This window comes from Empidonax traillii, unplaced genomic scaffold, assembly GCF_003031625.1.
Source record: "Empidonax traillii isolate 1590-97213 ecotype Southwest subspecies unplaced genomic scaffold, ASM303162v1 scaffold42:size1813164, whole genome shotgun sequence".
Taxonomy (NCBI): Eukaryota; Metazoa; Chordata; class Aves; order Passeriformes; family Tyrannidae; genus Empidonax; species Empidonax traillii.
Window position 1 is genome coordinate 1,688,375 of NW_020955235.1, and position 24,081 is coordinate 1,712,455.

Consider the following 24,081-nt stretch of genomic DNA (forward strand, 5'->3'; position numbering starts at 1 on the left):
TGTTCTTCAAAGCACCATCTCAACTACAGTCATCTGAACTAATTACACATATGCAGTATTAGAAACACAAGTCTTGCTTACTTTGCCATGGGAAATCACTCTAGATGAAATCCTGTACAGTTTGGTTGTGCTCTGCTATTTCTTATCCAAAGCCATGTAAAAAATGATTTTAAATACAGAGGAACAGATTGAAAGTAATTTTCAAAACCAAATGGAGCTATGGCCACCATGACACCAAGATCATGACTGGCAGATGCAGCTTTACATGTTTACAGATCACTAAGATTAGGGTTAAGAGGCATTGTGCCATCCAGCTGTCATTAGGTACTGCTGGGGGTAAGAAAAGATTAAAGTGGCAAGGTTTTTTGTTCATAGTGTTTAGAGTGCTGGGTTTTTTGGTTTTGTTTAGTTGGTGGTTTGAGGGTTTTTTAGTATTAGAACTTAGATGGAACTGAATTAAAAACAAATTATAGTGAGCATAGACAAAATCTTCAGCCACCTCATAGTTAAGATTTCATGAAACTTTGACATAGTTCATTAAGAATTCTTCCCCACCCCCTGATCCCAAGCATCACTTACTGATATAATGTACAAGAATGTGATACCTTAATTTGAATAAAGCTTTCTGGAAGCATAAAGCATCTAGTACCTTCTAGGAACACACTTTGCTGAAAAGTGTACCTTAGAACTCAAGTAAAACAGATGTTTCCATGCAATAAGTTTTCATTATGAAAACCCCTCTCATTATAAGCAACATGGACCTTTTAGCATGCACTAAAGGTTAGTAAAGCATGTTTATATACCATCCACATTTATATATCTTTACATTTTAACTCTACAGTGTTGATTACCGTCTTGCAAGCCTAAAGACTTATTTGTAGTGTTAAAACATAACTTTAAAAAAAGACTAAACCCCATTGCAAAAGATCAATATGTTTTCTAAAGAAATAAACAAGAAGTGTTTTAGACCAAGGTAAACACCTGTGTGCGTTCACATGCACCAAAAGCTGAAAATCTATCAACAGGCATGAGCAAGCAAGTACAATAGTTTGAAATCCACAGGTTAATAGAACATATGCAGAAAAAGCTTCACAGTTAGCCACCGCAACCACAGCATGTGCCACAGCTAGAAATTAAAAAATATCATCAGTTACCAATTACAGAAGTAGATCAATACTATGCATCAGAAGTAAGCCTCTCTTTATCAGATGGCTGAGCATGGATCTCAGCCTTGTGATATGTGGCATCGTAATGATCTTTCTTATTTCTCTTGAAGAAACCACACTACAAGGAAGCAAGGTATTTAGTCAATTTTTGTGGACTGGAAGATGTCACACCAATTAAAACTGACTTTAATTAACTCTGTGAACTGTCTTCCTCTTATCCCTCCACAGGCCAACCAAAAAAAACCCCCAAAAAATAACAAGAACTCAGCTGTTTCTAGGTCTGAGAACTTCTTGGACTAACTTGATCTATAAAATAACAATAACCCAAGTTATTAACAGAATAACCTGACAATATTATTTTAAAGGCATTTTGATAAATTTGTAATAAATCTGCTTGGTTTTTTTTAAGAAAAGGTACAATAAAGTATGTCCAAGAATCCTAGAAATTTGTTTGTGGACCAGTGCATGAGACAGGCAAGAACAAAGGGTAGAACAAAAACAATTACTGCTTTGACCTGTTCAACACAGGCTTTTATCTTAAACCAATTATGTATCTGTCTTTGCAGTGTAATGTTTGTCCTTCACAATACAGCACAGTGTTTGTCATCAAAAGCAGCATTTTACACTGTGTGTGCATGTAAAAAATGCTTCTATTTTCGTGTGCAGTAAAACACCAATAGTTACAACCTAACAGCCTACCTAAAGTAATCATTCATCAGGAACATAAGCAGGAGCAGCTGAGCATTTATTAGAAAATAAGGAAGTCTGAACTATCCTGTGAGAAGTAACCTGAAGCAAATAGTAGTTCCTCAGTAAAGCTCATTGCTGCAGTTTTGCTGGAAAAAAAGGTGGCAGGATAGTCTCCTTCACCTCTTCTTTCTTAATAACCTTCTCAAATAATCCCATAACAGCAAATGCTAACTGTCTACACTAAGAATAAAAGAGCTGTTCTGCTATACTTGGGACTACAAATAGTTGGCATTTTTATAAAGGTCATTGGAAAAACAGGTACTTGTTTTTATCTTTTGCAAATTGTTAACCTTTTGCTATACATACTTATTTACTCCTCCTAAGATTTTTAAAAAGCCCATACTACAGAAATTAACCAGTACAGTTGGCTGTGTATTATTACTGTACCCTTTGGTTATTTTTATCTACTGTCAGTTTAATGGTATTTTTAATGTTATGAGAACATAGCACTGCTAAAACATTTGTAAACAGCTCACAGGGAGTGTTACATCTAACTGCTGAGGGTCCCATTAGCTGTATCCAGCTATGGTCTCTGAACATTTGTCTTGAGTTTTGCCCGAGCTCAAAATACTTCCTTTTGAGGATGAGAAAACAGAAAAATTACATAATAAGTCTGTCCATATAACCATTTTCATTCCAAATGCTGCAAAATTGAGAAACTAATAAAGTACTGTTTGGGCAGTTTTGCCCTATTTTGAGTCCTAAATACTTAATCATTTGCTTAAGTAGTTTGCTATCTTGTCAGTAAAAAACAGCCAGATGAATAAAAACTCACCTTCCACAGTAAGAATACCAACAGTGCAAGCATCAGTATTCCAGCAAGAATAGCCACTGCAATGATCCACCAAGGTACTCCCGTATAAAGGGCTGCTGGTTTTGCAGGAAAGACAGTAACACGCACCTGAAGGACAGGAAATATGTGAAGATGGAAAGAGCGTTTCCCAAGATCCGTGTGTAATTATAAAGCTACAATGTATACAGTCTTACCTCCTCTCTAATAAGATGTCTTCTACAAAGTGTTTTTGAAGAAAAAGACCTACTGGTATCATTTCAATACGGTACTGAATTTTTCCAACCCAATTAAAAGGTAAAAATGATCAATAATTCAAAACTCAGTTAAAAAGTTAGACTTTAGGCTAGTTTTGTTTTAAATTTGTCTGTTTCCTGGTCTTTTGAGATGGCTGAAACCATCACAACCATAGCATGTGATTAGCATCAAACACTGAACCTACCTGAGCAACTTCATTTGTGAGTTTAACATTCTTAGCTGCAGCAGGAACACTGATAGAAGCCCTAACAAGAACGTCCAGGTAATTCATTTTGGAGAAGTCCTGTTCCAAAATAAAATATTAATATCAGGCACACAACAGGAAAGAACCCTGACTTTTCAAAAACTGCAGGTAGGAAGACTTACCTCTAAGAAAGTGCTGTTCCACAGTCTAGAACGCAGCACAATAGATGCCTTGCTGTCTAAACCCTTCAGGGGACATTTAATGTCCACACACCGTGCATTCACATTGCAGTCCTGCAATTACAAATTTCTACATGTAAATAAGATCATGTTCTCACAGACTGTTTAAACCTCACTCCAAGATTAAAAATTGGATTATAGGCATCATACTTATGTGCAAGAACCAGTATCTGTTTGTACCAACAGCAATAGGAAAATACCATGAAGATACCATTACCTGTTTATTTTAATGCAGATATTCTTTCCTAGTTCTCTCTCATCAGTAGATAATCTAAACGGTCAAATTTTAAAAGCATCGATACTTGGATTTAAGATAAAAATACAGAGATAAATTCTTTCACCCTGACAAACCCAGAAAAGCCCTCTTACGAGTGCAGGGGGACACATCTGACCAAGACTACATACCAAGATTTTGTGTTTTCTTTCTGCGAATAAAGGAAATGCCTGGCTCTCTGTGATCTGCTTCTCCGCAACCTCACGCTTCCTTCTTGAGTTATGGGATTCCTAAAAGGGGAAAAAAAAGTAAAAAGTAGTTTATCATAAGAATATTTTAATTCTGACCCCATGCAAGCAGCAAAACTAGAGTTCAGTGAATGTTTTCTTCTTCCAAAATCAGCACATGAGTGACATCATTATATATCCCTGTTTACCTACATTTATTGCTAATAGTAGAGTCAGGACAGCTATTAAAAGTTGAGATTACCTAAAGAAAGGCCAGCTATTTTCTTTAACAGGACAAGGGGAGGTTTAGATTTATAAAGCCTTCAATGCTATCTCCGTTTTTGTTCTAGATAACAGATATTAATGGTACTATGCTAAACGACTAAGCTGAGGCCACTAGATGCAGGGGTTTTTGAACTGTATAGTAATTACACTCAGTAAAAATTATATTAACTCATGTATCTGACAAAAAAGGATTTTTGTGCATGTGGTTTTAGTGGTGGAAAATAAAACTCCCATATGATCTTAGATTATATGAAAAAAAGAATAAAGGCTCAGGTTTTGGGAAAAAGATCTTGCTAGATAGGCACAATGCAGGCCTATAAAAATTGCTTGAGAAATTCTTTTTATTATATTGTAAAAAAGTAAATTTAAGTGCAAGCCCTTTGCCTTTAAAAAAATTACAATGAATTCTCCCAGGCTGGGGAGATGTTTATAGTTATTTATTGTTTTCTGCGTAAGAACTCAGGCTTTGTTTTTTTTTATTCTTGAACAGATTTCAGTAATGGTGATGGAATTGGTTAGAGCAATCAGTAGTTTCATCCTGTGTAAGAGCATATGCCAGCAGTGCCCATTGCAAAAACAGTCACCCCAACACACCACCTACCCTTTAGCATATTAGCTCATTAGCTGTTATGAAGCCTAATAAGCTTAATCTGTGATACACTTGTCATGTATTGTACTTGTGAGCTTTTTTAGATAAAAAATAAATCCTTCTGGAGCAAGCTCTGATACGCCCTACTATTACATGCTGTGGAGTGCTTTCATGTTGTACCAACTGACGAACAGAAGACAGGGAAACATAACATACCGCAACATTCAGACTGTTGATTTCCTTCTCAGGTTGACAGGAGACTTCTTCCAAGCCTTTGGAGTCTATTTTCATCAAATAAAGCAGCCATTTGCCATTACTAATTTCTTTTGGCCACTGGATGTCCAGGGAAGCGGTACCAAATGTTTTCAGTGGTCTGCCCAAGTTAGTTACCTGTTAAAACAAATGTTCTTTAAACTGTGAAATACTTTTTAAAGGGATTTTTTTTTAAAAAACGTTATTGGCTGGGCCAAGCTTTAAGCATGCAGCTAGCAGGAAACTGAGATCAGATGAAAGGCAGTCAAAGCAGTACAAAGCCAAAGCATATACTAAAAGTAGCACACTTGGATAGCAAATATAAGATACAAGCAAATATAAATACAAGATTTAAACATGTAAGACTTAAAATTCCCTAAGGTAAACTTTTAGTTGTTGATTTTTAGAAATCTATTGTGAAACAACAACTCCAATTTAGAGTTAACAAATCATGCAGGTACATAACTGAGGCAAAGTGCAAGTTATGAGGAACTCTGACACACAGAGATAACCAGCTCTTGCTCTCGTAAGTATGAAAGTTGTTTCCCAACCTCTTTTTTACTGGCTTAGCATTACTGTTGATGATAGCACGTTCTAAATCAGATGTTCTAACTGCTGCTACTGTAATACATGCGTGTAGATACAGAAGGAAGTAAAGGATTGACGGAGATGGACTTTTATTTCTCTTAGTCTTCTCCTTGATTTATATTTGGCAGAAGACAAGACCAGTGGAGTGGACGCACACGCTCGGAGGGGCTCTCGCGGTGTCTCCCTGTGCCGGCTCAGCCCTGCAGGCACCACCTGCAGGCCTGTAACTCACCAGCCAGTGCCTGGGCAAGCCACAGGCAGGTTCTGCTCTAACTTTTGTTCCCTACCTGCAGGGGGTTATGCCCTACAACTGAATGTGCAGGAACTGCTCCACAAAAAAAAGTGTGCAGACAGACTCAGGTCACTTCCTCAAAATATGACCATAAAACATCAAAGCCTAAAGGAAGTCAGGAATTTGGGACAAGGAAAACCAATTCAAATATATCAACTTTTCCAAGTATTCATACGCATAAAATGATAAGCTGTGCATTTGATTAAAAGTAGCTGTTGACATTAATCTAAATTACTCACTCTGAATTCATACTCTATGAGGCTTCCAATATTATCTTCAGATTTCATAGCACTCTCACCAACGATGTTACCTCCAAAATATACCTGAGAAGGCTTAGCAATTCTGTTCAGGTAGGGGTGGGGAAGGAAAATAATCAGATTTATATGAGTCTGCAGCAGAACTGTCCCCAGACCCCATCTGTTATGCTATCAACACTTACCCAGTGAGCGATAAAAGCAATTCAATAACCACTTTAGCACTGGCTGTAATTGGAGCCAAATTAACTTGAGTGCTTGTTCTACAATGAAAAGGAAACAACGGTGTTTATTTTTACAAATTTGGTGCGTTTCGCTTTACTATTAAATTACTTTTGTGAAAGGAACAAATTAATTCAAAATGTTTATGACTGTCTATAAAAACATAACGCATGTGCATGAACACCAAGAAAACTTACGTTTCCAGCTTCAGGTTAATGTCCAAGTCTGTTGTATCAACATTAACTTTAGTGGTACTTAAGATCAGATAAAAGGTTACCTAGAAAAGAAATATAATGAAATATATAAACATTTCGTAAAATATATTGATATATGCAGTATTATAAAAATGCACAATCAAGTTCTGGAGTTAAAAAGACAGGTGTGGGTCAAATTTCCAGCTGTGGCACACAGAAACTCTGGACGACCACAGTCAGAAATGAGATTTTACAACTTGAGTAAAACAGTTGCAACTTACATTGGAATTTCTCTTAAAAGGATTTCCAAGTTCACAGTCTGCTTGAGAACCATTTTGGTTAGCACCACACGTTAGCTGTTTTTCCTGATTGAACAGAATACATTTATCGGTATTAAAATTACCTGAAAATATTTAAAATTTTTAATATATTTTCTCTTAAAAATACTTACAGGATAACCCCTCATCTCCCTGAATGCAGAGTATGTCAGACTGTCTGGAAAAGTTGCAATCAGTTTAGCTTCATATGCATCTTCACCATCTTGTGGATTTTTTAGATTAGATGGATTGTTTGTCACTGTTATTTCCAGGGCAATATCTTTCTGATCTTTCAGAACAAGCACTGGCACGTCATTTTCCCTACAGAAACAAGAGTGTATGCAGGATTGTGCGCATTAGGAAAACAAATGTGTATGAAACTTTGATTCTTCTCATGGTTTACCTGAACAGAATTTCCTGTATTAGCAAGAATTACTGTAAGGCTGTAAACACATGAACAGTCATAGTTTTTTCCCCCAGACCAGTATTTCATCTCTGAAAGTGGCCAGCAGTTAACAGGACAGAGCAGACTGATAAATCCCTCAAGTAATCAAGTTTATAGTATTTCTGAACCAGCACTTTCATCTGATTCACGTTCAATAGTGATGAATTTTGTCCAGATCAATCTACTGATCCACTTTTTCCTTCTAAAGTGCAAGTGACTTTGGCTTCCGAGTCAGAATGTGGCCCTCACTGCTAAAGGTGACTGACTGTTGACAGTGAGTAAACACACCTCCTGTTTGTTTTACCCCTTTTCTAATTTCACTGGCCCTCCAGGGAGGAGAGATGCAGCAGGGTGCTGGATGTTTGTGGCACTGAAATGGTTACTCTGTTTATTTCTCTTAACTGCTTGTCTTGGGCTACTAGACTATATTATATTGAATTGTCATATTCGCAATAAAATTTCATCTACAAAACAATTAACAGTGTCACAGTAAACTACTGCAAAGTTGGTTTATAATCTCATTTCTCCAGGTGTCAGAATTTTTTTTCTTTTAGTCCCCACCTCCACAGTTGTGCCCACTTTGTATCCATTTGATTCTGTACCACTTTCCTTCTCAAGCTTGTCTCCTCTTCCCTCTTTCCTCATCCTGACAGATCAATACTATTACATTGGGCTGTGTTTGCCAGACAGAAAACAAAGCTGCTCTCTCTCCCAGAACCCCCTCCTGAAAGTTCTTTTAAGCACTTGTTAGAGATTGGAACTTTAGCGATGCATTAATCAAGGCTTACAGCGGTAGAGAAGTGAACCTGTCTTCATTTCCCTCTCTGGTGCAAAACCGGTACTGAAGTTTCAGATTGCTGTGACATTCATTGTCTTCTCCACATCCTTCTTTTAAGAACTCCACCTGAAGAAAAAACAAAGCAATTTTAATGCCTGACATATGATAGTAGCTTAAAACAAGATTTCTCCAGTGCACTGCATAAAGCATCTACACAGAACTCAAGAGACACTTCCCTGGACAGAGGTCAGATTTTCACCTGACTCTTCTTACTTCTTGCCTGTAGAGTTTTCCTTTGTGAGATATATAGCCCTTGATCTTGGTAATTTAGAACTTGAAATGGAACTAAAAAGCAGAGTTGGATAATTTTAAGTGAGAGGTACCCTTCTAATAAGAAAATACATCCTTAAGTGTGATTCTTCAGTGAGCATTGAGGAAATGCAAACTTTTAACTGAGATATTCTCTCCCCTTTACGTCATTATTGCAGTCACTGCTCAAATGCTGTTACAACATCCAGTGGAAGAATTAAACTGTACATTACTTTGTTATGTGAGACAAGTGTTCACAGCAGGAGACAGTGGATTTCTATTTTTAATCAAAAGTACATTTCCTCCTAAATTTGTTGGGGAGAGAAAAAAACCCTAGGAGCCATGCCATTTTCCCTTTTGTTGCAAAATAAATGCAGGATCTAGTTCATAACATGTTGTAACAAGTTCAGAACAAAATATAAAATAATAAGCCAGTAGTTGCAAGTCCAGTTCCACCCCAGTTATTTCCTTTGGCTTTCTACAGTCTTTTAAATTCTGTTACTTATAGATATGGAGATTTATATGATTATGTGATATCAAAGGCTTACTTTTGTAGTCTCTGTTTCAGATTCATTTGAATTTAGAATTGGTATAAGATCTGGAAGTGCACTCTCTTTTCTTGTGGATGGTGAGCTAGACTCCAGGCCAGCAATTTTAACACTGACTGATATTGGAATGGGACGTAGCTTATCTTTAATTTTTTCCTGTTAAAATATTAAATATTAAAATAAATGGCATAGTTAATGAAAACAACACAAAAACAAGCTTTTTCTAAACAGCATTTTCTAAACACATGCACGAACACAAAGAACACAGTTTGTCTTTTTCCTGGATTCCCAATCTGATGATTTCTCTCACCATTAAGAATTCTTAGGAACAACAGATGGTAATTCAGAAAGGTAAAATTCACACTCCAGCAGTAAAATAAAATCAGAATAGGTTGGACTGAGCTCTGAGCAACCTGTTCAGTGGAAGGTGTCCCTGTCCATGGCAGGGGGGATTGGAACTGGATGATCTTTAGGGTCCCTTCCAACCCAAACTATTCTATGATTCTATTGCATAAATTCAAGCTCTTTAATCTGCTGTGGTCAAAAGAAGCCTTGGAGGAGGACTCATTCCTGCTGAGCCAAGAGAGGGAGTTTGTTCAGCTCCTGGAGCAATGCCACCTTTAACGGGCAGTGTAGCAGCCAAGTCAAGAGAACACACACCAAGCTTTCTTGCCGTGCCCATTCATCCACTCCAAAACCCATGGGTTAAAATTCTTTTCCTAGACAGTCACACCATTAAATTCTGTAACAATTACTTCTGTTGGAAACAGCTCTCCATTTCTGACATTTAGTTCCTCTCTATTGTACAAAATCAGTTCAGCTCTATTGACCTCCAGAGCATGCTGCAGTGGCTACAACCTTTATTCACACTTTGCAAGAAAAGTAACAGGAGAAAGTGGCATGTGCAGGGAATAGTAAAATACTAAACTAGGGAGGAACTCTATTTTTGAAACTTTATATTGCATGTGACTTTTAAGTTATTAAGTTATTAAGTTATTTAAGTTTTTAAGTTATATTCCTTCCATGAGGCTGGGGAAAAAAACCACAACAGACATTCTTTTGTTTTAAATGGATCTAAAGGAAAAAGAAAGAAAATACTCTTCCCTACCTGTAGTACAAGCTTTGTAGTCACACACTGCCATGAGTTCTGTCCCTTTAGGGTTGTACTTGCAGTAAACTGATCAGACGAGTGGTCACTGAACCGAACCCTGGATGGCAGGCCCAGCTGCCGCCTCTCATTTTCCACTTCAAACGTATAGTTGATCTCTGTGTGAAAAAATAAAATAAGTCACTACAAAAAAAGAATCATTGCCTTATTAAAAAGAACTTTTAACTTCTCCAGGTATGGTCTTACAGCATTATTTAGAAAATTGTTTCAGCCGGTCCCGGGCTTCACAAATTGTTTTCAGTTATTTACAAAACTTTCTGTCAGTTTTGTCCCACCACAGTCAAGGGCCAGGTACCCCGTGCGTGATCTGTAACAAACTTCTAATTCAAACCATGTTATTCCCAAAGTCCAACGTTCCTCTACGGGGGAGCTGTAATTGCTGCTGCAGAGCCAGCAGAGGGCTGAGGTGCCACAATGTAAATACCCCGACTTGGCTGTCCGGGATTCCTGTGGTGTCCCAAATGGCACCTGAGAGCCAGCAGTATTCTGAGGTCAAAGTACACTGTTAATTTCAACACTGAAAGCACAAGTGTGACTACAGCTTTCTAGTTGTGTGCTAAGGCATGTTTTGATAGACCTGAACTCGGTGGGTGTTTTAATCGTTCTCTTCACTGAGCCAATTCAATGTTGCACAGATGGGAATAGCACTGAGCGTGCCAGGCCACTCACAGATGGACACAGGGAGCAGCCCCTGAGAAGTGGTAGCACTTGACCTGTTGACGGACCAGGACCTTATTCAGGCATGTCCTTTAGATTTTACAAGTAATGGAGAAACTCAACACAGGAGGAAAAGGAGCTTTGGGCTTAAAATTCTTCTGATTTCCTCTCAAAATCCTACACGGTTCTCCAAGAGTTAGTAACAGTAGCATTGTAACAAGTGCTTTACATTTTTGACTATAATTGTGGCACAGTCTTCCAGTCTTCTATTAATGCAAATTTTTTTACTTCAGTTACTCATTTCCACAAAACCATTTTCATGAATACAGGACACAGCTTTATAGGGTCACCCTACAATAAGAAATAACGCTTACTAACGATATATAAAACGGGTTTTTAAAACCATTGTCTAAGGCAGCAGTAACCTAGAAAGGCAAAAGGGTTTGGGTCTGTATGGCAGCCGTTTGCTCACCAGCAGTTATAACACTTAGAAAGTTTCTGTCGTCCACAGAACAACGTAACACACCAGCGTGACTAAATACAGACAGTGCAACTGCTGACCTTAGTACTGAGTCACATTTTAAATTTGACAGTCCCTGTCTGAGTCACTACAATTTGAGTACTACTCTACCATGATAACTCTAAAGAAAAAAGAAAAAAAATCACATGACAAATAGATCAAAAATCTTTATCTTCAAAACTTACTTATCCTTGGATTTAAATCTCGGGGGTTTGCAGTATATTTAAAACATGCTTTCACATCCATCCTGTAAAAAGTGCCAAGAAACTAATATTAACTTTAATAAAACATGGTCCAACAGACTGAAAAGTTTTAATAGTGCATTCACTGATCTTATCACTCTTATGACTATGTTATTTGCTGCTTACTAGACTGGATCACAAAGCAAGAAAAAATGGTTAATAAGCAATTAGAAAAATTTTCTGGCATTCGCTCTTATGTCTCTACTCTAGAGAAAGCTGTTCAAGCCAAGATATTTGTGTTAAAAGTAATTTTCAAAAGCAGACATTATGAACAGAACATATTTCAAACCTTGTCTTTAGCACAGTAGTTTTAAGAAATTCAGAAAGTCAAAAGGCAGATACATTTGCTTAACCCACACAGTTGTCATATCCCTTCACTTTAACATCATCACTGAATGAATTTTGACAACAGAAAACTCAATACACAAGGCTTTTGATAGAATATTTTTTTTATTTACCATATTTCACTATGGTCCTCAGGATTCTTTTTCTTTAGATCAATTCTGTCAGGCTGTACTGTAATGTTTTTTCTAATGCTTATCACAGGCCGAGATCTTCATTTGAGGGAAAGTGGGGAATGAAGAGTTAAAAAAAAAAAGTTTCTGTTAAGATTAATGAAATAATTCATGTGAATCCCAGATGCCCTCCACACCTGCACTGATTTGCAACAAACACCCCAAGAAAAAGATTTTGGCTTTGATACTGGTTAGAAACAAAAAAAAACTATTTAAGCAAAGCAAGTAACAAAGAACAACTACCATTGTACTCAGTGCCTGACAGGGAAGCAGGCCACGCTCATGTGATGTTGTGGTTGTCATTTTATACACTTAGGAAAAACAGAAAATTCAGTGGTGGTTTCAACCCCAGCAGTTATTCAACCCCTGTGAACAACTGTAGGTACTAAAGTTCATTCAGATTGATGTTCACAACAGTTTTTATGTAGAGCCTGGGTGGCTGTGGAAAATGTTTTCATTGCCTAATTCCTCTGCATGGAGGCAGAGGAATAGGAAAAATACACTCCAGGCCCAACAGCTTGTTGTTACTACTAAGCAAATTGTTTTAAAATAAACTAAAGTCAAAGCCTTGGTTTAATTAGTTAAGGTTCTGTATATAATACCTGTACACATTTACAGAATCTGAAAGGGAACCAACAGCAATATCAGGGTAGGAATTTTTATCCAGGTCCATGTTTCCAGCAATAGAGTAACCAAAGAAATTGGTGTTTGTTTTTTCACCATCAAGAATCTAAAGAGCAAACAAATTGAGGAAATTCAGACATTTAAAAGGTATAAAAGTGAAATAACTGAACGTAACTGTCTTATGGTCAGAAAAAAAAGAGGGAAGAGAAACAATGAAATAGAACCTGCCTCTGTGTTCAGTTCAGGTAAATGACACTGAAGTGCCAAGATGATTTGCTTTTCTTCCAAGAAGTTACTTTGCAATAGCAGTGAGTACCAGAACTTATATGCACAGAGATGTTGCTTAGTTTATTTACAGTATTTATGCACTATAGACACTTGAAACTGAAAAAGTATTCTAGAAAGTATTTTAGCAGTATTCTAGGGAGTGCAGTCAAGTTCCATTCTCACCTTGCAAACTGGACACAGTGGTCCTGAAAACTAAAAAGGCATGAACATGTTTTATTTAAGAAGAAAGTGTCACAGTGAAAGAGAAAACCAAGAAACTAATTATTTTCAAATCACCAGATTTACTTTAAAAAACCCCAAAGCTATATATCTACATGTCTTTTTCCTTCTCTGCATATTATTGGCGCCAAAGGACGGCCCCGGAAATAAAAATGTGTATCAATATCAAGAATTCCTAATCTTTCCAATCAGCAGTGCAACCTTTGAAGGGTCCTGTGACTTTGTTGCATGTCCACCACCCCACTAATAGTAATAGAAAGGGAGAAGATGGATAACCCTATCATTTTTTAATTTTGTTCAAGACTACTTATATAGTAAAGGTTATTTCATTACCTGTGCTGGTTTTGTATTTATTCCATTCTTGGATCCGTGATAAATGTATACTTTGCCAAAACCATCATACGGAGCCCCAACTGCGATATCTGTTGAAAGGAAGTTGCAACACCTCAAATCATTCTTGCTCTTTCTGCCGTGTGCAATCGCAGTAAGGGTAAGATGTTTCAAGTCTGGCATCGGCAAAACAGTCACGTACTTTTGTTGTCAGTGTTTTCCACTTACCTGGATACCCATCCTGATTAACGTCCCCGACGTTTTCAACTGCAAGCCCAAACATGGAGTCGGCGGTTCCATTCAGGCGAACGGGTTTCACGCCTTCCCACTTGCCCTGGCGGTTGATGTAGACATAGACAGCACCGCCGATGTCTCCACTTCTGTCGAAGTACTGTGGCGCTCCCACAACAATGTCTTGCCATCTTGGAATTAATAGGAAAAAAAAAAAGCATTGCTTTTGCAGAAGAACTTCAGAAAGTAACTGATCAGACTGTGGGCTCAAGATCAGCTGCCCAAAGAGCTGCTGAACAAAGACCAAAACATGCATTAAACTGGTCGAGCAACAACAGCCCCACTTGACACTACAAGTAGGTTTATTCCTTCGGTGGCATACAAGGATCTTCTATCTAGGGCCTTCTTTGGGTTCCTTCTTTCTTTGTTTACACTGATTGTTTAAATAAAACTCTTTTCTATAATTAGAAACAGACTGTGTCCTAACTGGTTCTTCAAGTTGCTTGCCATTTCCTCCAGCAAAACGTGGAAGGTGTGATTTGGCATTCCTTGTACTTACAATGGGAAAACCGAAGCAGAAATAAGCAAGATTGTTATCCTTTATACAGGCAGCAGGAGTTAACCACAGCCATACCCATCACTGTTGAGGTCCACAACAGCAACATCATAGCCGAAAGAAGAGGCCAGCCCTTCTCCTTCAAACATGTGCTCCAGTGAAAGTGCTCTCTGGTTTTTCTCTTTTTTCAGTAAAACAACTGCTCCGCTGTGGTTGGCTCTTGGGGCACCAGACACAAAAGTCATCTCATCTTGGGAGACAATTCCTTTACCAGAGTCCAAAGAGAAACCTTTACCAAAGAAAGACACAAAATATAAACAAACTAAATAACAGTTTGCATTTTAATACAAAAAATAAAAATTTCCCCTGCTATATTAAGGTGGTATATGGAATGCAAGTTTTGTCTAAAATACAGTATGACATGGGATATGGCTGAGAATTCTCCATTTCTATTTGGACTTGTGGATGCAAGTTTACAGGCTGACACTCCTTCACACATTACATTCAGTATTTCTCCCACAAAATGTGTAAGTTCATTGCTCACTTGGATCTGCTTGTCACGGACACCAAATACAAGATCATTTTTAAACCTATCAGCTTAGAAATGACTCCACCTTACCACTTGAATATAGCTCGAGTATTTCACCTCTGGCAAAATTATGAGTACAAGTCAATATCATTCTGTTGCAAACATGCAAAATGTATTGCACAAGCAGAGTATCCCACATGAATGATGTGTACAGTACTTGAGAATCATTACACAGTAATGGTGAAATTGGCAATATTAACTTAGGACATGTTGAAATTAATTTAGTCTTACCTATTCTTTCTAAAAATCAATACATTTTAAAATATGGAAAACCAAGCTAAATTACTATACTGTACATACCAACATATCCAATAAAGGCCAAAGTAGAAAACTGCACGTGTTGCAAGGAAGGAAGGTACCAGTCAGCAGATGGGAGTCTCCCTTCTGAAACACTTCACCACTACTATGAAAATTCTCAATTACAGCAATTCACAATGAGACAGTTCCAGAAAAACTGAGGGAGTCTCAGCTGGGGGAGGGATGACAGTGTTTGGAGAAATGCATGACAAATCAGTGTTTCTCTGAAGACTGGTTACTTTGCCATCTCCTCTTCATCTGAATCTCAGTTTTTACATGCTTTGCTTACAATGTATTTGAGATGAGAGGGGATGAAAGGGAGAGGATCGTGTCAAAAGTCTGGAGATTATGTCTGACCAGATGCTGCAACCTCATGTGGTCACAAACCTAAGTAGCTATTCATCATTACATCCACTGATTTGTCCACCTGTGTGCTGGGAGGCAATGTTTTGTACACAAACTGATCTGGATGGGTATCAGATACAGCTGTCAAAAACAGAAGACCTGTAAACACGAGTGAAAGATTGAAGAGAAAAAAACAGCAGTTAAGCGAAACACCTCTAACCACGTTCACTCACTGTATGAACAGAGGAAACAGAAATGCCAGTGAAGAGCTGGCTTGCCTTGAAGTGGTTTTGATTACGACAAATCAAAGGCAGCATTTACACTTAGGAGATAAATATATTTGTTAAGAAACTGCAAAAAGTCAGTATGACTGTTCACAGCAAAAGGCACCTACCTCCACAGCACTCCTCACCTTACCAATTCTTATTGCACCAGAAGACGCTATCAACTTGTCTGACAAAAGCTCCTAGGATGGTTTTTTTTAATTGTTATTTTTACACCCAGTAATACTCATGATATTCAAGAGAAGTTTATGTTCTGTTTCTACTAACAGATGGGTAGCTCTAAGTTTGCTCTCTTCTTGACTTGCTTTTACTTTTTAGATTAGCAATGCCCTTCCCATCTGTTCAGCTTTCCACCACTCACACAGGAATTGCAGTCTCAAGTTACCAAAACTGTATTTGTTGCGTACGTCAAAAGCAGTGGATCAACACACAGAAATCTGCACTGGTGCAGAAAGATTCTTTACATTGAAAGCCTTTCCAAAAATGCAGCGTAGCCTTTTCTCTGCACCAGTGTATCTCACTGGTGTACAGAAAGATCCAGTGGCCCAAAGACATATTTCTGCTTTCATAAGTGCACAAAGAGCAAGACACTCACCTCCTGCAACACACACAAAAAATATGAACAGTGCTTATATTACAATATTTTAAAGGTCTCTAAAAAGGCCACTGGAGTTAAGTTAAAAACTTGAAGAATAAAAGAATTGCACTCATCTACAAGGAGAGAAAATCTGCAGTCTTAACAATTACATCCAGAAACTCAAATTTTGATAAACCTTTTAATAGTACCTAGCAGAGACCTTGTGACTAAAGACTACCGGTCTATACACTGTTAGTGAACCATGACAGTGATTATAATCACTCCCTGAGATTCTGCAGGTCCTCATCACGGCTCCTGAATCTCACATTACAATGGCAGCTCTTCCAGGTACCTCAGCAGTATCATCTTTCTTACACTTAAAACTGGCCCATAAATGTGAATTATCCAAAATGGTGAACATGTTACAGGGCCACAATGAAAGATCTTCTGCTCCCGTTTCGTATCATCACAGCAGACTGGGACTATAGATGTTTAAGAGGCCTAAAGATATTTACCATATGTATTTAATCCTACCTAAGTAACTGTTAGCTGGAACAGGAACTAGATTCTTATCTTGCCGGCTCTCATCACCAACTTCATAAGGCCCATCATCAAAGATACCCAGATCATAAAATGTCTGATTCTTTTGCTCTGCACGAACCACCCCTGAAAAAATGAAATGATAACATAAAAGCAAATGAATGGTGAGAAAAATAACAGATAAGTGGTTCCCAACTTATATTAATTATGATGAATGAGATAGTGATTGCTGTTAAAGTAGGACAAACACAGAACAGTGCACTGAGAGAACAGTGTTCTCTCTCTGCTCTATCTGTGTGGCAGAAGCTTATGCTGCTCTACAAAGAGGCCATACAATGATTTGGAAAACATGGGATACTAAGAAAAGTCTAAAAACACATGGAACCAATCCGGTCAGAAACTACCCTCATCCCACATTTCTTAGCCTCATAAAGCCTCTCTTAAAAAGGAGATAAGTACACAGGAATTAAAAAAAAATAAAACTACTGTTCAGCTATGACAAACACCAGTGGTATATTTAGAAACAGTATTTAAGGGGAAAGAGCTATTGTTCAATAAAATGTGTGCTTCCCTTTTATCAACAGGCGTATTTAATGTTTTGGCAAGCACAAATATGTTTTTCCATTATACAGAAGAGCAGTCCTAGGACTGTCCTAGCACTTCTCTGCAATTAAAGTAAAATGGTGTCTGAACTCAATATGCTGTTTCAGCTTGGTCAGATTTTGTTGACAGATACGTGGAAGATTAAGTTTTCACTGAAGTACACCTTGTGCCAGAGCTTAACTCAACGATTTTGCACGGTTCAGATGGCAGGCACAGGTGTGCGAGGTGGAAAAACATAGTGGTTGGAGGATCAGATGTTCTCAAGAGGGAAGAATTCACAGCTGTTGCTGTAATGAAGTGTGATGGGAAAAATCACTTCAAGAGACTGAGCTGGCCATTTAGATGCTTCTCAACACAAACTAACAGAGAATATCTTACGTTTTTTTCCCCCTCAATTTTGGACTATCTCCTGGATGATACAGACAGATTATCTATGAAATTTTATATGGATATGCATAGATTTAGATATGAATATATGTTGAATTTCTCTGTTCAATTATCTTCTTGCAACTCTTCAGTATTTAATTTGTAAAGTACTACTGTTCACAAAGAATAAAGTGGAGAACACTGCATGATAAAGGTCTCAGTGCAGCTATCTAACGTTTGCTCAAATGAAGAAAAGGGCTGGTCAAATAATTTTTAAAAAATTAGTGATTTGTTCTACTTGTCAAAGTAAGCCCTCAATCCCCCCATAAGATTAGATTAATAAGGGAAAAATTGCTGTACAAATGTGCAAAGTTCCATTATCTATTCATATACTCCCTCAAGGATATTTAAAGAAACTGCAGTAAATAGTTTTGATACAGAAGCATAGCATTTTGTGAAAAGAGGGTTAAATCATTACATCCCTATTATCCCTTCCTCCTTGTAAAAAAACAAAAAAAATTAAAACTTTGGATGCAACCCTTGAGAGCCACCTCAGAGGAAATGGGAAGGGTAGGCAGGAAGGAAGCCAAGTCATACCTTTCCAATTGTAAGTGCCTGGGGCACCAAACACGATATAATGATAGTCTCTAGTAAAAGTAGCAGCAACACCTTGCTGACAGGAACCAAACTTCTCATGGCCTCTTAAACGACCATCACAAAAACTCCAGACTCCATTATCCATATCATCCTTAATAGTGAGGTCCTGGCTCAGCACGTAGCACCTTCCAATGATATCCCGGGTTTCCTGCACTGTGTTTACGTACTGCCTTTTCTCATAGCGATGTGCACAGGTCTGCAAGACAGAAGAAATAATAGGTGATGTTTTCTGTATGTTGTGTGCAAGTCATCTAAGAAGACTGGGCTCCTTCAGCAATCCTTCATGCCAGCAGTGCTGTAAGGCACCTTGCAGACATATAAGAATCCAGTGTTTCCTATGGGCAGTGCATGGGAAAGGCCGGGCAGCTACAGATAAAGTCAAAGCAGCAGCTTCATGGGCAAGGAAGGTGACATGGTTAACTCCCTAGAGCCATTCCCGATACCTAATGCCTCTCAAGGAGTGAGGAGAGAACAACTCTCTCCACTCTCTCTCACACAAAGAAAGAAGTGTTTCCCAACATCTCTCAGTTAAATGACTTACACGCTTGATCAGGACACGAGCAGCTGGTTCAGCAGCCCATCTACCTGAGACCATTCAGAACTCCCCCTTCCAGAAAAGTGCCACTAAGCAGAGGCTGAAAGCTTTTCCAGCAAAGGGAAGTTGTTCCTACTTCCTACGCTGGATGTTCCACTTATAGGGTAACTGTCCCTGGGACAGAGCTGCAGCACTAAGCACATCCTGTTCCTTATCCTTTTAGACTGTTCCCCTGGGAACAGAATTCTAATCAAATGTTTAACACAAAGGATGAATAGCCACTGGGTAAAGCAGTGTAACTGCCAAACCATTATAAAATAATGTGAACAATCAAACCCCATTGCCAGCAGTATTCCCTGCAGAGCCAGATGTAACAGATGTGTGAAGAGCACAAGCAAGTCAGGTTTCTCAGCTGACAAACCTTTTCTACGGTTCCTATCAAGGCCTAAATATTAGGCAAACACCCAGCTGCCCCAGCTGTAGTACTGTCCTGCTGCTCCAGGTTGCCCACACCTTGTCTAATAAATGCATTTCCCATTTACCACTCACAAAGAAAAGTTCCGTCTCAGAAAAGACAAGACAGCATTAGTTGATGAACAGTCAGTTAATGAACAGGATTGCTTACATCTGCTTTTCTCCCCCTTGGGTTCTGAGGCAGACTGAATCTAGTTATTACTGCCTTTACACCCTTAAATAACCAAATTCACGTGCTGAAATTACCTGCCTCCAGTTTTGGAAGCAGTGACATTAACCTGCAAGAATATAATTAGATGGGGAAGCTTCACTGCACAGCTATTTTATGATGTAGCTGGTATCCCACAGCACCATGAGAGGTTTATTTAACTGAGAAAGACTTTAAAAAATAACATTACTTTAAAAAAGTAACTCCCAAAAGCATTTTCTCTGTTTAGCATAAAATAAAGAGTATCTCTGTACTGTAAAAATTTAAGAATAGTTAGTTGTCTTATTGCAGTGTAATGACCCCATTAATTCACAGATGCAACTCAGACAAAGTCCCTGGTGAAAGGTAAAGTGAGGCTGATGACAGCCTGCTATTTTTATGAACTACACTACTCTTCCCTATTTCTTTGGTATTTAAAAGAAACAATCTGTATATGACAAAAAGTAACTGGAGCCCTTGAAAACTGTCCATCCTAGACTGTTACAAAGGTAATAAAGACAGGCTAAATCTCTTTATAAGAGAGGGTAATTTAAAGCTCTTACAATCTTAAGTGCCTTACTTTGCCAAGGAGACATTTATGTCTTTACCTACAAGGAATTACAGGAGTAAACTTTGGCAAGTTACGTTTCAGCAAGCTGCATAGAAACACAGACCATTCAGAACATTTACCGTAGATCTCAAATGTTTTTATAAGTTAGTCCTTTACACTTACCACCACATTTCCTCCTGGCCCTTGACTTTGGACAGTTACACCCATCCATTGGTCCTCTTTACTCTCCATCTTCGGGTCAGCTGCAGAGGATCATAACACAACTTCAAATATTAAGAGTTAAGTACATTTTCTTTTTCTTTTTTCCTGAAGTCTGTCAGGAGAAGCACTTCACACAGAACACCAGACAGTCTGCAGGTGGCACTGTCTGTACATTTTATCACTAGCAACATCCATTTTAATAAACACTTCTAGCCTACTACTTCATGTTACATCAATTTACAAAAGAGTAAGAATCTACCAAAACTTAAGCATCTCATACTATCTTAGCAATTAAGCTACAACTTATTCTGATGCAAAAAGGAGTTACATATAAATTCCTAGAAGCAACTGTCTGATACACCGCCTCTGGAAAGGACATCAAACAAGAAAAATCAGACAACTCTTGAAATTAAAAAACAAAAGCACTGAAAAACTTACTCTCCTCATCAAATTTGATACGTATGCAATTTTTATTTGGAAATGCAATGTCACAGCTGTACAGTCCTCCTGTTCTGTTGGCTTGTTGGGCTGGAAAGGCCTTTTCCCGAGGAGCTCCAACCAGCAATCTGCAAGGAAAGCAAAATAATTTAAAGAGATCTGTAGAAGGAATGTTAGGAAAGAGGAAGGCAACAATATCAGAAGGTGTTTTCATCGTGTTGCTAGAGGTATGACATGCCAACAATTGAAGATGGATGAAAAGCTACATTACAGCACTGCTCTTTAAAAAAAAAAAAATAGGGAGGGGGAAAGCTGTATAGGAGTAACAGTTCTGCAATTATTGGCCCTGCAAAGCTGTATCTGTATTGTTATTACTGCTGTTACTGTTGCAATATTCACTGACAGTGGCTGATAAAAGTAAAGAAGGTGTCCAGCAATTTTGCAAGCACCATCTTTCTATCAGGAAGTCAAGTGGGTTATTTTTTTGCCTTACTAGAAATTGTTGGTAAGGGTGGGAAAAGTATTGTTTCTAAAATAACCAGAAACCCCCAAAACAGTAAATACAGCTGGTTTTCAAGCTGTCTTATAGTTTTACACCAGTCCTGTGACACTGTTTGCCTGAATTTAAAGGCACCTGGGTATCTCTGATCAAAGCAAGATCCCTCCTGGCCCAAGCAAGTATCCACTGAACTGTTACAGGCTCTGTACAAACATGCACTCCCCTCTCCTTTGACAGATACTCCATTTTTAGGCTGAACATTTTTCTCCAACAAATCTCTCATCAAGAACAGGCCCACAAAGGACTTATTTCTCTTATAAAAAGCCTTCTCTAACAATCCCTTCTTAGACACTGTTCTGGTAAACAAATGTGATAAGTTCTTATTTGAAAAACTGAGTAAAGCAAACTTTTTTCTGTATCAGCTGTACACCATGAGTATTATCACAAAACCACCAGCAGACATATTTACTTGCAAAATAAGGGGTGTCAAAAAAATTCTTATATTGTCTGTTTCTTTGAAATGTCGCACACAGAGAGAGCATGAGAAGCAGCTGCCTGAAGCGAGTTAGCAACCAGTATGCAATAGTTTGTGGAAGAAACGTCGTGCTCAGCCAAAAGACCGAGGACAAGAGAATGGCGTGTGGATGGTGCAGCACTGCAGGTGCGATGGACGGATGGATGGACGGATGCTGAACCAGACTATGTGCTTCCTGGCCCTTGTACAAAAAACTTTTGAGAAAACACCCCTGACATTACAGTGTCCAGGAGGGCAAAGCTGGAATCACAGTCAGATCCGCAAGGCTCAAGGAGGACCTCAAACCCTCCCACTATAAAGTCTTGCTTGAGAGAAAAGCTTCTCTGCATGCTTTGTTGGGGCAACAGGAGAGCACACACTGCTGTCCCCCTGAATGCTATCCTTACTGAGAACAAGACTCACTTTTATTCATATCTAACAGTTAAGACTGAATCAGTTACGTTCAATAAATAAGTTTAGTTATTAAGAAAATATTTGTTCAATGTCCCCAAAGTACACCCGAAATTGATGTTTTAAAGCACAAAATTACATCTGTAAAATGTCTGTGAAACAACCAAATTTTCACCACTTTTATAGAAATAAATTCTCCCACAATCCATAATTTGTCCTCCTCAAGAAGGTAAACCCCTGAATGCTGAAACCTTCAGGTAAAATGTTTGCTTTTGACCCATATACATATAAAAGCAGGGCACACAGTGTGCGTGGGTTTTAGTTTAAAGTGTTTCCTGCTTTTCCCCCTAGATATGCCTGCCATATTTTTCAAGCATTTTTTCAGAAACGTAGCAGTCCTCACAAGAGTTTGTAATCTAAACAACCCTGCTTTTAGAAAGGCCATTAATAACTTCATTTTCCAGTTTTGGCAACACTGCATTTAACTGTCATCTCTTGGAGTAATTCTTTTGCAAAGCATCTGTTTCTGAGCTATTACTAAGTGGGAATGAATACATTTTCTCCTCAGTTCTGTTATTGCCCAGGGAAAGACAGATGAAATTATTCTTTTTAACACTAACCACCATAAGTTTATGAAAGTAGAAGCACTGACTTCCTAACTTAAAGAATTTTTATTACTTCTACTTTTCATTCAAAGCTGGGGGGGGGGGTAAATATGATGTGATGAACTTCACTTACAAAAATTTGATCAAATTTGATCAACGTTGTGAACACAACTAAAAGCTTCTTGAATTTAAATCCTTAATTTGGTTTAATTGTTTCGTCTGCAGCTGTTGTACTGACAGTGGTGGTGCTAGATCAAGAAAATTATGAACCGGTTCCTTTCTATGGGATAGTGAGACTATATCCTCTCCCCAGCTAAATGATACCTTTTACAGCATACCATGATGTGACTGTGATCTTGATGACAATTCAGTCAGAGGGAAGGTCTGCTGAGACATGAGGGAACAACCAGCACAGCCAAAAGAATATCGAGTGGAAAGATGTGCCACCTGATATCAACAGCGACCATGAGGTGACTGAGTTTAAAATCTCTGCTGACAGAAGGAAAGTGCCAGTAAAACCTCAGCTCTGGACATGATCACAGCAGACTTCAGACTGCTCAGAAAATTTGTAAGGTCTCCTGGGAAAATGTTTTTTGCAGGTGCTGGGGTCCATCAGTGCTGGTCACTTTTCAAACATCACCTCCTAAGGGCACAGGAGCAGCAATTCCCAAATGCCAGAAATCAAGCAGGTCTGCTGGAGGCAGAAGGCCAGCTTGGCTGAGCAGGAATCTTCTCTTGGAAATAAGGCATAAAAGGGAATTGTATGCCCAGTGGAAGCAAGGTCAAGTGACATGGAAGAACAGAGATTCTGCTTGCCACTGTAAAGAGAAAATTTGTGCAGCCAAAGGTCAGCGGGAGTTGCAGCTGCCAGAAATGTCAGGGACAATAATAAGAGTTTTTTGAAATATATTAATGGCAATAGGCAGTGTAGAAATATCACTGGCCCATTACAGGATGAGGATGGTCACCTCCCAAACAGGCACAGAGACAAGGCAGAGCTGTTTAATGCTTTCTTTGTCTCTGTCTTCAACATGGATGATGGAACAAGGGGGTCTCAGTGCCCTGAGCTGGAGGATCATGACTGCGAGAATGATCAGCTCCCAGTTGACCTTGAAATTGTGTGGGATCTGCTGCTCC

General features: G+C 38.5%; 1 protein-coding gene across 4 annotated transcripts in view; it reads right to left on the bottom strand.

The window, feature by feature from the left end:
- Positions 1–24,081, bottom strand: part of ITGA6 (integrin subunit alpha 6) — a 101,639-nt gene that overhangs the window by 2,495 nt on the left and 75,063 nt on the right. For 3 of the 4 annotated variants that reach the window (XM_027878508.1, XM_027878509.1, XM_027878506.1), the window contains 23 exons: positions 20,916–21,043; positions 20,439–20,518; positions 18,450–18,705; positions 16,878–17,009; positions 14,330–14,540; positions 13,693–13,886; positions 13,468–13,556; positions 12,606–12,733; positions 11,947–12,042; positions 11,432–11,493; positions 10,010–10,167; positions 8,902–9,057; positions 8,055–8,170; positions 6,956–7,142; positions 6,786–6,869; positions 6,508–6,587; positions 6,274–6,351; positions 6,074–6,176; positions 4,919–5,092; positions 3,793–3,891; positions 3,331–3,441; positions 3,149–3,247; positions 2,692–2,817 (listed from right to left, as the gene is read on the bottom strand). In XM_027878508.1, the coding sequence (XP_027734309.1) occupies positions 2,692–2,817; positions 3,149–3,247; positions 3,331–3,441; positions 3,793–3,891; positions 4,919–5,092; positions 6,074–6,176; positions 6,274–6,351; positions 6,508–6,587; positions 6,786–6,869; positions 6,956–7,142; positions 8,055–8,170; positions 8,902–9,057; positions 10,010–10,167; positions 11,432–11,493; positions 11,947–12,042; positions 12,606–12,733; positions 13,468–13,556; positions 13,693–13,886; positions 14,330–14,540; positions 16,878–17,009; positions 18,450–18,705; positions 20,439–20,507 (2,808 nt within the window). In that variant the 5' untranslated portion in view covers positions 20,508–20,518; positions 20,916–21,043. Of the gene's footprint in view, positions 1–1,154; positions 1,285–2,691; positions 2,818–3,148; positions 3,248–3,330; positions 3,442–3,792; positions 3,892–4,918; positions 5,093–6,073; positions 6,177–6,273; positions 6,352–6,507; positions 6,588–6,785; positions 6,870–6,955; positions 7,143–8,054; positions 8,171–8,901; positions 9,058–10,009; positions 10,168–11,431; positions 11,494–11,946; positions 12,043–12,605; positions 12,734–13,467; positions 13,557–13,692; positions 13,887–14,329; positions 14,541–16,877; positions 17,010–18,449; positions 18,706–20,438; positions 20,519–20,915; positions 21,044–24,081 lie in introns of all 4 variants that reach the window. The other variant, XM_027878507.1, reaches the window with a different exon arrangement.